This window comes from Rattus norvegicus, chromosome 15, assembly GCF_036323735.1.
Source record: "Rattus norvegicus strain BN/NHsdMcwi chromosome 15, GRCr8, whole genome shotgun sequence".
NCBI lineage: Eukaryota > Metazoa > Chordata > Mammalia > Rodentia > Muridae > Rattus > Rattus norvegicus.
In genome coordinates, this window is record NC_086033.1 from 69,238,147 (window position 1) to 69,253,604 (window position 15,458).

Below are 15,458 nucleotides of genomic sequence, written 5' to 3' on the forward strand. Positions count from 1 at the left end.
TGTAAGTAAGAGGTTATAGTGTTTAGAATAATTCCAATATATAATAAAAGCATACTGTGTAAATGTGATATATGCTCCCAAATGAAGTAGATATATAATGGAAGGAAAACCTAAATTTTGAGAAGAGGTTAGAGAAAACACTGGTGTGATTTTTTTTTTTTTCCTAGTGGCTCTGAGCTAATCTCTCCAGGAATAAGGTACATGTAACTTTGAAATCTCATAAGAATGAGCAATGCACTAGACAAAAGAGAACTGGGGTGGCAAAGGTTTCTAGCCTTGTTTCCCAATTGATACGCAAAATTATATGAGGCCTATAAAACAAAGAAAATATATAAGGCATAAAGATCAGAAGCCCAAATAACTTAGCCTCAAGAGAAAATGGGGTTGGGCTTTCATAAACACCTGAACACCCAGTCATCACAAGCTGACTTGTACTTAAGACTATAAAAATATATACATTAACTGAATGCAGAAAGTCTGTTCTTTTAGAAAAGAATTTAATATCCTATTTGATATCAAATGCCTAAGTAGTGTGTACCTTGCAAGAAGGGCCACACATTAGCCTGTGCATACTATGTCACAACTCCACATGCTCCACAGTGGAACAGAGATACTCATTAAGACCAGGAAGTTCGGCCTGATCTAAGCTAGTCAATGCAGTACTAAGATGGTGGGAAGCGCACTTGGGAGAAGAACTATGGACAGCAATTCTAAATGAGGATCCAGGCTTGTAAAATAAGATGCAGAGGAGGCAAAGATTAATTTGCTCAAAAGGGAAAGAATGTGCAAATCAATTAGAGTGCAAATGGTTAAGTGTCTCATTTCATTAATAAACTAAGTAGGAAATTAGGCAGAGAATACATAAAACCAAAAAAAAAAAGAATCAAAAAGGTGTGAGATAAGATCTACCAACACACTAGTAACAATTTTTACAATTTAATACCTAAAATGCCAAGAACACGAGTCAGAAGGAGCATCCCGACCACTAGACAGAGGATTCCAGTCATCCTGTGCCCTGATATGATACTTACTGCAGTGAAAGAAGGAAAAGAGAACAGGACAAAGGCAACAAGGACACAACAGCAAGTGTGCATGCGTGTGCACATGTAAAAGCATGCACACACTCACACGCACACACGCACACTCACACGCCTTCCTGTTTACAGCATCTCCACAAAATACATATTTTTAGTCACAATGACCTATAAAACCTCTATCACTGTACCAAACACACTGTACATAAAATGAAACCAAGGCAAAGTTTTAACTCGAAAGGTGTCTGTAGTTACATATTCACTGGTGCCTTCACTTTAGTCTATTTCTATGAAGACTGCATTTTCATTCATTTTTTTCTTTTCTTTTCTTTTCTTCTCTCTGTCTCTCTGTGTCTCTCTCTGTGTCTCTGTCTCTGTCTCTGTCTCTGTCTCTGTCTCTCTCTCTCTCTCTCTCTCTCTCTCTCTGTGTGTGTGTGTGTGTGTGTGTGTGTGTGTGTGTGTGTGTGTGTGTACGTTTGACAGAAAGAGATTCATGAGCAAGGCACTACTGGTGTGGACAACATCTGAGGACAACTTTGGACATCAGTTTTCTCTTTCCCATGGATACACAGGTCAGATGCTTTGCACAGCAGGTACGCTATTGGTTGAACCATCTAACTGGCCTGTATTATAAGACATTTTACGAATAAATTCCAAAACCTTCTGTAACCCAATAGAGGGTTCACTGTAAGTGATAATGATGTGGTAGTCTCTAGCAGTGAAACAAGCCCTTCACTACCTATTTCATAATTTCCACAAGGCTTCAGATCTTGTGAGATTCAGTGAAGGACATGACTAATACACCCTAGAGAAATATATAAGTCTCAACTTACTTTTCTGTAATCGCCCCAACTAGTACTTGTCAAGTGTCATTTTCTGTTTAAGTAGGATGCATCCGTTTGAGAATTACCCCTTTATTGGCATATATTCCCAAGAACCAGACTTTGCTGTTATAAATGAGACCATTCAATGTAAGGTGGGATTTTCTGGTAGTTTGGGACATTTGATGCACTTTCATATACAACATAAGAAGTATGTTTTAAATAGAGAATGACATCTTGATCACAGCCAAGTGGTCACGGACCACTGTGATGATCCACAGCTTGTCACTTGTTATCCAACCCTAGCACTTTGTCCACTCAGCTATGACAACAGAGAGCTAAGCTTGACTTGTTCTTAAGTACAAAATCCATGAACTATTTCCATATGCCATGACCATTCAGTTGAAAAATTGTTTATAAACCAGTTTATTAGCCATATCTGGAAAATATGACGCACCTGTTACAAAAAGTGATTACCTCAAAATGCTAACAAATGTGAAAACAGATTTTCATAATAAATCAGTCCAAATGAATTACACTATTCATATACTTCCAGAAAGCCCTTTCATCCCTATTAAGTTAACAGTTTGTGAATAATGAAAGTAATTAATATTAATTTTAGTTGACAAATGCAACACCAATAACCTGTTAGGATACTTTAATCCATTTCCCAACAGCCTGCAAAAAAATTAACAGATGCTTCCAATCTTGTACAAGAGAGAGAGTGATTAGCATTGCTTTGATGATACCAAATGTTCAAAATATGAATATTGTGATTAAATTTGATATATATAAACAGTGCTTTATATAACCTTGTTAAGTATTAACAGAAGCTAAAAACTATAAACTACATCAGAGCTTCTGAAGTCAAGATGAGTCCGTTTTGTTCCAGTCTTCATTTATATGTTTCAACTGGGAAGCTGAGTAAATTTCCTAAAACTTACTAAGATTGTAAAAGCAACAGGAGTAACGGGAGAGCGTCCTCTTATTCAGTTCACTTTTCCCAATGTCCAAGAGAAAGCTGAACATGCAAAATACAGCAGCATTTGTAGGTTTGAATAAGAACTGTCCAATAGAGAGGGACAGTTAAACAGATATATAGGAAAAGAAGAAAAGGAAAACACTTGGAATTTTTCCATATATATCTGCAAAAAAAAAAAGGCTTAACGTATGTATACTTTCAAAGGTATGACAAACGCAATTTCTCACTACAACAGTGAAATGAATGGGAATAGACAGAACTAATTTAAGAAGAAGATGATAACTAACTGAAAATGCATAGAAACAATACACATATATGTCAAACATATATAATATATGCATACACATATACATATATAACATATACATGCATGGCCAATAGGAGTTAAGAGATAAAATCCATATCCCATGTACCCTTACCAAGAACATGACTCTGACTATGGAAAGATGGTTCTGCATAAAGTAAAAAGTACTTTATGATCACTGGAACAGTGATTATGCAGTAAAAATCAACCAGGATAGCATAAAGACTACCCAGCCGGGTGTGCTGGTGCTGGTCTTAATTCCAAATCTCTGGAGCCAGAGGCTGGGGAATTTCTTTGAGTTTGAGAACAGACCAGTCCACACAGTAATTCTAAGCCAGATTTTACACACACACACACACACACACACACACACACACACACACATATATACATTTTAAGCATATACATACTATGTATTTCCCAAGCTTAGAAAACATGCAAGATTATTATCTCCACATTTAAAGGAGTTAAGAAAAAGACAGGGGGCTGGGGATTTAGCTCAGTGGTAGAGCGCTTACCTAGGAAGCGCAAGGCCCTGGGTTCGGTCCCCAGCTCTGAAAAAAAGAACCAAAAAAAAAAAAAAAAAAGAAAAAGAATAGACAGAAAGGACGGGAATTAGCAAAGGGGGAAAGAGAGGAAAGATGGAAAGAAAAGAATCCAGCCTCGTGAGCACAGGAGCTGAACGGGGATCACAGGTTCCTCCCAACTTCACAGTATGTTGAGAAACTAGAGACTAACCAAATACTGGCCAAATGATTTTCTTTGCCTCTTTTGTTCTTACTACGTATTTCCCAAGCTTAGAAAACACACAAGATTATTATCTCTACAGTAAATGTTCAAGACTGAATTTCCATCCTTATTGACTGAGAAGTACCAGAACTATCCACTGCAAAGATTCAACACAATAAAACGCAGACACACTTGTACAAACACTACATTCTTCACTAATGGAAGACTCTACTTCAAATGCAAACTGATGGTTAAAATAATCCAGAGCTGGCCCTCTCGCCACACCTACCCCACACAAACAGGAATCTCAGGAAATGTAAGAGGATTGTGATCTGGACTAATGAATGATAAGGAGCACAATTTGATTTTGAATTCAGAAATGATAAATCATAACCAACTGTGGGATCATTGTACGCAAGCAAATGTGAGCAATAGCACAGACAGGCCAACCAGATGACATGGAACAGCCTGCCGATGCCACAAACACATCTACACATGAGGTTTGCAGCATCCTTGTTCCTTTCATTTGGATCACTCCCAATAAACATCTATATTTTCTCTCTAAACCTAACACAACAGCTACCCTTTTTCGTTAAAATGCTTATGTACTAGAAATGGAAGAAAATTACCCATGGCTCATCATGCAATGCTCTAAAGGGATAATTCACTGAGATCAACGTCAAAGAAATAGTCATTCCACATAGCAGGTCTGATTGTCATTAGGAAATGCTGGTATTGCTCAGGATCACGACCCTGCCTTTCAAGTTCTTTTTATTCAGTATAAAAACTATCATCCACCGTCATAGGATTAAATACATAAACAGAAACCAAGCTGCAGGTAAGCTGAAGAAACATGATGTAGACGTTGTCAGCTTTAGTTGAGTGAGAGATTTTATAGCAAAGAGTCAAAATTGGCAGAGGCGGACAGAAGTAAGTCTACTTAGAGAGGAATCCTTAGTTCACACCTTACTCTTTTCAACCAGTATTAGATTTAACAAATGGATTTCTCCCCCTTGCAACCATGAATATCAAGGCTAAAGTTAAATGACTTAAGAATTTTTAAAGGTCCAATTATTTCATTTAGGGCTAACACTACAGCTAAATTAAAGACATGCTAACAAGTTTCCCTTTTGAGCTTCATTAATTAAGAAAGTAATCAGAGTAAGACGGGAGACAGAAGGGTAGCTCAGTGCCGGCTTCACCTAAATAGCTTGGAGGTGCCACCATTTTTTCCTACTAGCAAGGCGAAGGGAAAACTAATCAATTCCAGATTGTGAAATCTGAAATTCTGAAGTGTTTTACATGTAAATACATATTTTAACTACACACATTTCCCTTGATTGCCTTAAGACTGAACTAATCTTATTCAAAGGAAATTTTGATTCACCATAATCAAAAGGTAAAATTAAGACCTGCTTACTTCACAAGTTTTCCTTGGGTGAGCTTATCAAAAATTCTCCGCTGCCTTTAAAGACCACAATAAAGAATTTTCAATATTTTATTCAAGACAAATCCTGCACAGAAAAACCTAGTAATTCTACAATTACTATGTAGACAAAGTTTACAATTTACAATTATTTCTTAAGGGTTTCTAATTTACGGTTATATTTTAGGAAGCATTTCAATGGATACAAAAGAATTTTTAAAGTTCAGACAATATTTGTAAATGGGTGTGATGATCAATTTGAACGTTATATATTAGGTATATCTAGCACTGTGCTTAGTAAACAGCATGTATTTAAGAAGTTGATTCCTCTCTAGACATACGAAAGCATAATGAGACTTCACCTCACATTGTCTCTGGAAATGCACAGCTTTGAGGAGAAAGTCGAAATGACCTCAATAGACCAGCTTTGAAATGATGTTACATAGAAAACTCCTAAGTGCATATTCAGAATTTTTAATTTAAAATTGTTCATGTGATCACCTGCGTGAGGAAAACTGCTTTGAAAGATTTCATTAGATCATTTACGTATGTGTAAGTAATAGAAATGTGCCATACTGAGGGATTCTTGGTGTATTTTACACATAACTATTAAGAATCAATGTTAAAATTTTTCTAAATAAAGTTAATAACCAAACTATGAAACTTACCTTTTTCTAGGCAACAAAATGTGTTCTCAAGTTTACAAAGCAAATCCTTATTTTCATACTTATTTTCGTTTACTTTTATCCAGAAACAGTTCTCAGACATTTCATTTGGTCCGATCTGCAATCAGAAGAGCGACTCATAAACAGGTGGACGCTTCACCCATCCTGGCCCAATCACGGCACGCAGACCATTGTCCCTGAGCAGATGTTCATGAAGTCATCTCCCTAAGACATGTCCCCAACGTCTGCTCAGTGACAGACAGATCCTATATAATATTGATGTCTTATGAGGAGAAGAAAACAGTTTCCATGATCAAATGATTGTGGATTTGAAGCTACATGTATTAAAGATTAATTTGTTTCTTCATAGCTGTATTTTCAGTTATTAGTAATGTTCATTTGCACTATGCATCCTGAAGGGAGTTAACATTCCACACCATCTCCCACATTTACATGACCAGGAGACTATCCTTCAGTGGTATTCAGAATATCTATGACATATGTACAAACTAAAAGCTCCCAAGAGGAGGGAACTATAAAAGATAACATTTTGAATTTTTGAGAAACAATTCATAAGTATACAGTTAAAGGCAATAAAATTTACAAATCAGAAAATAGACTACAACAAAGTACTTGATTTCAACACTTCCAACAAAAAATAATGATCATACATAAAATATATAAACAAACATGATGTGTGTGTGTGTGTGTGTGCACCTACATGCCATATCAATATATTGTCCTTAGAAGAGTTCCCATTGGAAACTATGTTTTAGTAAATCTAAATTGAAGTGTTAATCTAGGGAGAAGTATGTCTACTCCCACTAGTAAGCCTTACCTTTAACCAATTCAATCTTCTCATGCTGATTTCAGGTTTAAATTCTTTCTTTGGTTTCAACCCAAATGGCAGGTTTAATGGAATAAAGTTTTGCCCACCAAGAAATCCCAGGGGAGGTGGTGGTGGTACTGGGCCACCAAATGGCATTGCCATTCCCGGAAGAGGTGGAGGTGGTGGAGGTGGGGGTGGTGGGGGAGGCGGCACTCCTGCACCCAGTGCTGGTGGGGCAGGAGGAAAGGCTGAAGGGCCAGGTTCACCTTTTGCCGAAGTTTGCAAAGGAATTTTTGTACCAGGTGGTAAGGCACCAAACTGGAAAAGGAAAAAAGAAAACAAAAAATACTAAGAATGTGTGCACAAATAATAGAACTACTTTTTTTTCAAAAATAAGTTATTAAATTTAAAATGCCAGTACTTAGCAATTGCTTATAAACTTCTAAAAACATTTCTTCCAATTTGACCATATAACTATAATGCTCATTCTCAAGAAAATGTAATTTCCCCATTTTGAAGCAGTTGGTAGAAATGAGTCCGTGAGGCTAGAAGACTCAACAGTCAGCAGTCTCCAAATATCACTAACAGCTTTATGAGGAAGGAAGTCCACTCAGGGTGTGTGGAGTGCATACAGCAGGGGAAACCATCTCTATATAGACAGTGTTATGTTTCACACACACATATATATAACATTATTACACTGTTATATTTTCTCGGAATACAAAAAGTTTAGTATATGTCTGTGTTTCCTATTGGGTAAGATTTCACTTATGATAAGATTCATAGAAAATACATATATACATATGTACATTCATACATATTACATACATACATGTGTGTGTGTGTGTGTGTGTGTGTGTGTGTGTGTGTGTGTGTGTGTGGTGTGGTGTGTGATATTTCCAACATGAGTACCTTTGCTCCAGTCTTCTCTATAGTATCCAAATACATGTCAGAGGGAGGGAAGAGAATCTAAGCTCACATCATTGATTCTCCCGGGGATACCTTTAGGAGATGTTCTTTTAATTTGTGTATGTGCCAAACTCAAATCCATATATAGAATATACTAGTATCAGGTTCCAATATCAGTTGTTCTGATTACCCAGAACATTCGTTTGTCTTCTACTTGCTCTTTCAATCTGAACTAATAGGTCCTTTGCTGGGACACACTGAGACAACTTGTCCTGCCCACTCTGTCATGTCCTAGTGTAACCCTATTCTCACAATCTCTCAGCCATGCTGTGACGCAACTACAGAAAGGACGATTGGACGATTGTCTTGCTGATGACACATGAGCTTTAGGAGGGATGTGACTATGTCCTGTGTATCACCCAAAGGCTATGACAGGTACACACAGTGACTGAAGAGACGAAATGGGCAAGTGAATAAAAAACAAGGACAAAATAAAAAAGAGCCACAATCAGGAGGTAAAAGAATACTGAACTTCTTAGGGAGTAAGGTTTTTGATTGTCAAATGTCACAGATAAACAATAAAACCAGGACCTGCAAAGGATCCATGGCGTCTACTGCCCATTTTGATTATTACATTCCCATGGGACATATAGAATGAAGAGAATGGATGGTAACTATGCAGAGGAGCTCTGGGCTAATTCTTATAGCAGGACAAGTATTTTGTAATTAAAATTACTAACAAACTAAGTTACATATATGTATATATAGATATATCCATACATATCAGCATATACAACATAGGTTACAGTGTTGGAAAGACGGGAAAGAAAATTTTAAAAAATGTCCTGGGTTGTTAGAGAATGACTGCATAGGGCCATCTTATAGTACTAAAGCAAGGTTCTACTCCAATACCCATGAACAGAGATTGTCACTGTGTAAGATTTAAAACAATATAGGGGATTCCTTTATTTTATTTCAGTTTTACAGCATAAGATTGCACCATTTTACAAAAAAAAAAAAAAAAAAAAAAAAAAAACTTGTCCAAAAGATCATATATATTTTAATCCTGAATTTTCAAGAAATCATTCAAGTGGAAATTTTTAAATAACATTCAGAAATTTTTTATTAGCCAAAGACAGAAAAAAAGGTCACAAATATTCAGCTATTTCCTTTAAGCCAATAAATTATAAAACTGACACACTTCTACACACACACAAAACCTGTTTCATTTGATATAAAAAGAGCCTTAGTTTAACCAGAACCTTGCTGAACATGGTACTTCGTACAAGAAAATAAAAAGACAATGAGAATAGTATCATCTTCCTTTAAGTGTGACACTCAGTAGGACAGGCTGGCCTCAAACTCTCATCAACTCTCCTGCCTCAGACTCTGAAACTCTTAAGATTATAAGCATGAAGTGCTATGTCTGGCTAATAGTTCTCTTGTTTATAAGAGGTTTTACTTTTTAGCAACAGACAGGATCTTATAGGGTATCTTCCAGAAGGTTCGTCACAAAGTTAGGACTGTATATGCAAAAGAAAGCAGAAAGGCCAGTACGTTGGAAACAAAGCACTTGAGCCTAATGCCATCTAGCCATCAGTTGGCATGAGAGAGCAATGTCAGACGACTGTCCTCAGGACAGCACATGGAGAGCTGTAGGAAGGAGTGTGGCTGCGAATGTCCGTGGAAGGAATGCAGATGATGTGCTTGCCAGCTCATGTCTTATGTGTACAGCGTGCAAGGGAGCTATCTGCTCATAATCCAGATTTTCTCCTTTTTGTCATGTTTAAATCTATTTACTTTTGGAAATTGAAAAATTATCAGAAAATGTTCTCATTCAGCTAGGGGTTATCTTTTATAGCAAGGAAAGCCATAGGCTGAACGTTTGAAAAAATAAGTAGTTTGAGCAATAATTTCTTGCAGTAGGATAAAGATCAGTGATGGATGACAAATGTAAGAGTAAAGGACTTTCTTAACCTTTCCGCTTAATTACTTAGGAAACATGTGACTTTAGTAGCACAACCCAAGTGAAGCATAAGGAAGCCAGTTAATTAGGAAAAGCCTGGACAGTCGTAAAAACACAAGGAGGAAAACTGTGACAAAGACCGTCTTCACCTTATAAACAGCAGCCTAAAGAAACACAATAATATTGGAAACATACAGGAAAAAGTAAAGTTTATACATTTCGAGATTGTAAAGATCCAAGATGACCTTTGCTCCCCTGGTATGATTTCGAAATCAAATTCAATCGAGATGGTATTTTACCTGGGATTTAAAAGCTTGCAACTCTGCTTGAAGCTCATTAATCTTTGCCTCTTTTTTCTGCAATTGAGCCTGGGTTTCTTGGTGGTCAGTACACTCTTTTTCAAACTGAAAAGGAATAAAAGAGAGGGAAAGACAGAAATAAAACAGCATTATTCTTCTTATAAAAATATGGCTCTAATGATCTGTCAATAAAACACTTCTGAATCGGTTTCATAAAAGGAGTGGCATATTCCCGACAAGTCACCCACAAGCCTTTCTCTAAGTCTCTCCAGGTCCCTGAAAAATCATTTATTCAGAAGGGAAGAGACAAAACCTGAAGTGGAAGACCATGACCTTCTATTCCCAACAGAGCTCACAGGCCCACAGTTATCTACAACCCTGGCATTTTTCTAAAAGTCCGTAAATATCATGGCGACTTTGAATAAAGCTACAGAAAGCAAAGTATTGTATTGCCTTTGCTGCCACCCTCCACCTGCAAAACCTGACACTGGAAAGGTTTCCGAGGTCCATCAGTATGATTTAAAACTATTCCCTTTTCGTAGTTTTAGTGGTTCGTAACTTCAATCTATAAACACATTAACTGTTTGGTTTGTTTTCCTTATAGCTTAACTCCTGTTATCTTACAGAGATTAATGATAAATTAGTTTTTCAAAGTCCCTGGTGCAATACCTTCTGGGAGGAAGGCAAATAATAAAATCTGGTGTTCCGATGAGTTTTCCAATTTATATAGCCACTCATCACAGGCTCCTATCTTGTATTCAAATAGTTTCACTTTGCCATCATCAAGATTCAAAACCTATCCTGAGGGAACTGAATTTAAATAGAGCATTGTCTCATAATCAAGAACAAGTATGTGGCACTTTTTCAAAGAAAAAAAAACACAAAAAGATGCAAGTTCTTTGTGCCCCTAGACTGCATATTGTTCAGCACAACAGGGACCACAGTGGTATAGACCTCTGTCTGAGTTAGGGCTTCTATTGCTGCGACAATACTCCATGACCAAAATCCAAGCTGGGAAGGGAAGGATTTATTCAGTTCACACTTCCTCAATGCTGTGCATCATTAATGGAAGTCAGGACAGGAATTCGGGACATGATCCTGGGGCAGGAGCTGATGCAGAGGCCACAGAGGGAGCTGTTAGTGGCTTGCTTCTCATAGCTTGCTTCTGCTCCTTTCTTCTGGAAACCAGGACCACCTGCCCAGGGATGGCAACACTCACCATGGGCTTGGACCCATCCCAGTGATCACTAATTTCAAAAATGCCTTACAACAGGATTTCATGGAGGCATTTCCTCAACTGAAGCTCCTTCCTCTCTGATGATTCTTGTACAGGAATTTTCATCCAGTAACGTGGCTGTTCTACCAAAGGATCATACCTGAATAGTTAGGTCTGTATGACGCTGCTGGCATGCAGACCTACCACACACATCTAATACCTCTGGCTGGAACCAACATACCCTTAGTACAGTTTCATCCCAAACAATGAAGGTACAGTTAGTTTGTAAAAAGGATGTAGCTGTGTTGGAAAATGACATCTAATTAAGGGGCAGAGAAAATGAAAAATCAGAGAAAGGTTTGACAGAATGAGTCAAAGATGGGACACCAAGCTCTCATGAGAGTGGGGGAAATAGGTGACATTCAAGAGAGTAGCACAGAGACAGGGAGAGATGAGGCAGGTTACCAGGACAGTTTTACAGAGGCAGGTTGCAGGTGAAGACAGAATGAGCCAGAAAATTAGAACAGATTTCCAGAGTCAGTTTGAGACCAAGCAGAGCAATTCAGTCAGAAGCTGAGACAAGCAAGACTGAATCCGTCAGTTTGGAAAGGAGTTTGAGCCAGAAGAGCTGAAACCAGCCAGCCTGAGTTCAGAAAGAACTGGAAAGAGTGAGTTTATTTAGCAAGCCTCCGAGATGACAATTACATCTGGTGACTAAAGATACTCAAGTGTGGGTCAAGTTGACATGCAAAGTTAGCTAATACAGCCTCTAAGCTTGACAAAGGCTGTAACCTCTATTTTGTTTACAATGGAGTTCTTATTGTCCCTATAACATGGGAAGGTAATAAAGATTCTGAGATTTAAAAAAAAAAGCACAGTTTCTGTTTTCACAACCTGAGTTACTCAGGTGAAATCATAACACGTTCCAATAATGAATGTTTTAATAATTATTATCGATGTTTCAATAAAACTTTAGAGCAGTGTAGGTTCCCAGGAACAGAGCGAGATGATGCACAGCCGCATGCACCCGCATCTGCATGGCAGCTCAGCTCTGCAGTCTCTGAAGGACAAAAGCACCTTTAGGTTCCATAACCAAACTCCTTGAGTTAAAAAAGTTATTGTCATTTCTACTTCTAAGTGAGAAAGATAAATTGCAGACTACAAATCTACATTTCATACCCAGTGTCACTGTAAGGATAACACAGAAAAGGGAGGGAGGGAGGGAGGGAGGGAGGGAGGGAGGGAGGGAGGGAGGGAGGGAGGGAGGGAGGGAGGACTACAAGGGCAGGCCAGTGAGTAGTGGACCTTGCTGCCAGGCCAGAGTTTGGTGGCTAGAGAGAAAGGACATCCAACAGCTGTCCTCTGACCCACACATGCGTGTCGTGGCCCATAGGGACATGAATAACTGAACGAAAATTTTTAAATGTTTTAAAACAGGCAAATAAAAAAGTATATTCTGAAAAGAATTAATTTGTAAAATAATAAAAAATAGAAATTGTGCGAATTCCTTCACTTCTCCCAAAACACACAAGCACGATGACCAGTATACTGTGAAGACTCCACCAAACACATCCTCTGTTAGAAAACTAACCAAAGAGAAAGGTGAGTAGATAGGGATATAGAATTAGAGGAGAGACAGGAGTACGATTAAAATGCAGTGCATGAAGTTCAGAACCATTACTATTTATTTACAGTTTTTTTCAAGTTGAAAGTTTTAAAACGAAGTGCACGCTCAGCCTGGTCAAGCACATTTTCTGCGTATTGTGCTAGTTTATTTTGGTCGACTTGACATGAACTAGAGTCTCCATGGAAGATAGAATGGAGAATTGCTGCTATCAGATGGACTGGTGGACATATCTGTGGAGACACTTTCCTGACTGGTCATCAGTCTACCTAGTTTCCATTGCAGAATAAATATGTCACGGTATGGCTCCAGTATGTCCCTCAAAAGTGGTAGGTTGTGGGGAGAGGTAGAGATAGAGAGATAGAGAGCAGGGTGGAGAGAGGGGGACAGATCATGGACAGTCCTTCTTGTCAGCAACACTGTTATTCAGAAGCAAACTAACAACCCTGGGTACATAAAGCCTGCCACCAATAAAAACAGACTACAGGAAAGACAATCACATCACTAAGTGACGGAGTCATGGAGAAAAGAGGCCACACCTCAGATTTTAGGAACTTGAGAGAGCAATAAAATTTCAAGAGTAAGCCATTAAATGGTGTACAATCTGCTGAGAGTTCTGAAGGAAAGCATGCTAAGAAAGTAATATGCAAAGTTGCCACTTCGAAAAACCCAAGCAGCAGCTGTGTGAATTATTGAGAGAAAAAGAATTACTAGGCACAGAAATTAGCTTTGAGTCCACTGCAGTTGTCAACGCAAGGATGAGGTAAAGGAGAGAATACCAGAAGTCAATAAGGATAGAAATTCAAAAGGCCTTGTAACTGAGTATAGGAAATTTAAACCAAGCAATGACAGTGCATGCTTTTAAATTCACGAGGAGGAAGAAGGTGGAGCTCTAATTTGAGCCCAGCTTAGTCTAAACAGCAATTTCCAGGGCAGCCAGAGGTACACCAAGAAACCAGATCTCAAAGAAATGAACATTTTAAGAAGAAATGAAATTAAAAGGAGAAATTAGGAAGCACTATATATTTAAGATAAGGACAAGTATTTTGTTGTTGTTTTTAGACTAGAAACCTATGATAGATAATATAGCAAGGAAGTTAAGAATACCAAGCGCAAAGAGAAAATGTATTACTAGAGAAAATGTGTTGGCTTTAATTAACATTAATTACTGGACAAAGTCTACTTATGAAAGAAGAGGTATATTCAGCTCAGAACTTCAGAGATTCAAGTGCAAAAGGCACAGAACAGGAACTACGATGAAGTGAAACCCACGGCTATAGCACTTCATGGCCAAGGCAGTCAGGAAAGCACTGTATACAGCAAGCAACGATTCAAAGGTGTCAAAGACTTAAGCATGCCTAGTGTTTACTAAACTAAATGCCCTCCCAGAGCTTCCCAACTGCCAGGGTTATATGCCTGCAGCCAAACCACTTAGACCTGAGTCTACGTAGTTACAGCACATCCAAACTTCATGTTAAGCTTGAGGTATCAGTCAGAAATTCAATAGACATTCATAAATGTACCTGCTTCTTTGGATACTCAGATACTGTACATTGATTCCTCAGAGTTAACGGGCATCATTAGCTTCATTAATTCTTGCCTAGTTACCCAAGGCTAAGTGAGAACTCTTCTGCAGGCTGACAAACCAATACATACGAATCACCATATGGCCATATGAATGCTCTAATGTGTATGTTATGAATGTACTAATGTGTAATGTTATCCACCTTAACAACACTCAACTCGTAAGCTCACAAAAGTGAAAAACCTCTAGCTTACTTTTCACTGCCTTAAATGTATAATTAAATTCAGGAAATATTTATTAAGTGATGAGCCAATTCCTGCCAAATCCAAAAGTTAAATGACTACATCAGTATCATTGATTGAATTTCTCAGCATCCAAACTCCTTTCTCATTTTTACAATGAAAACAAATTTCATTAAAAGAAAAATGTAAGCAACACTGAACAAGCAAGCAAACTTATCAGAATAAGGAGGCTTTCTGACAATAAGAATTTTGGAATATAAAATGCAGACAGAATGGATTTACTTGGGGACAATAGAAAAAATGAAGTAGATTATAATGAGTATAGTCTATAAAACTTATTAAATGACTTGGTGATACTAATAATATCAACATTTTTTATTAAAGAGATAAATGCCCATTTCCTCACTTACAAAGGAATCAGGTAAATTATAAAGCTTGCTTGACATTTTTATAATATCTCCGATCAAATCCCAGTAGCCTTGAGGATAAACCAGTGTCTCTTAAAGTAGACCTTAGGGAAACTGGTAGGAAAGTGCTCTTGTCCCCAACACCATCCCCAGAAAAGAAAGAAGGTAAAAAAGAAACTAGCTGGAGCAGTATTATACTAACAAAATTCCACTCCGGAATGTCAAGAAACACAGTGAGGGTTGTTTCTGCTTAATTTCCCTGCCTGGGGTAAATGTGTTGGTGCCTGTGTACAGGAAGGTTGATAATGCAATACCCTCCATACACGTTCTGACATCTCACCTCCTCATTTGTCAAATGTATGCACCTAAATAACAAACGTACTAGGAACTGTGATAGCTTCCTGCCTAAAGCAAAGTGTTTACATGTGTCCTCACAATGCTATCGGAGCCAAGTTTCTGCTGATACATACAAGATGGTAT

General features: G+C 37.9%; 1 protein-coding gene across 6 annotated transcripts in view; it reads right to left on the reverse strand.

Annotated features, from left to right (window-relative positions):
- Positions 1–15,458, reverse strand: part of Diaph3 (diaphanous-related formin 3) — a 469,632-nt gene that overhangs the window by 286,155 nt on the left and 168,019 nt on the right. For all 6 annotated transcript variants that reach the window (XM_063274163.1, XM_063274159.1, NM_001305172.1 and 3 more), the window contains 3 exons: positions 9,965–10,069; positions 6,800–7,108; positions 5,965–6,079 (listed from right to left, as the gene is read on the reverse strand). In XM_063274163.1, the coding sequence (XP_063130233.1) occupies positions 5,965–6,079; positions 6,800–7,108; positions 9,965–10,069 (529 nt within the window). The remainder of the gene's footprint in view (positions 1–5,964; positions 6,080–6,799; positions 7,109–9,964; positions 10,070–15,458) is intronic.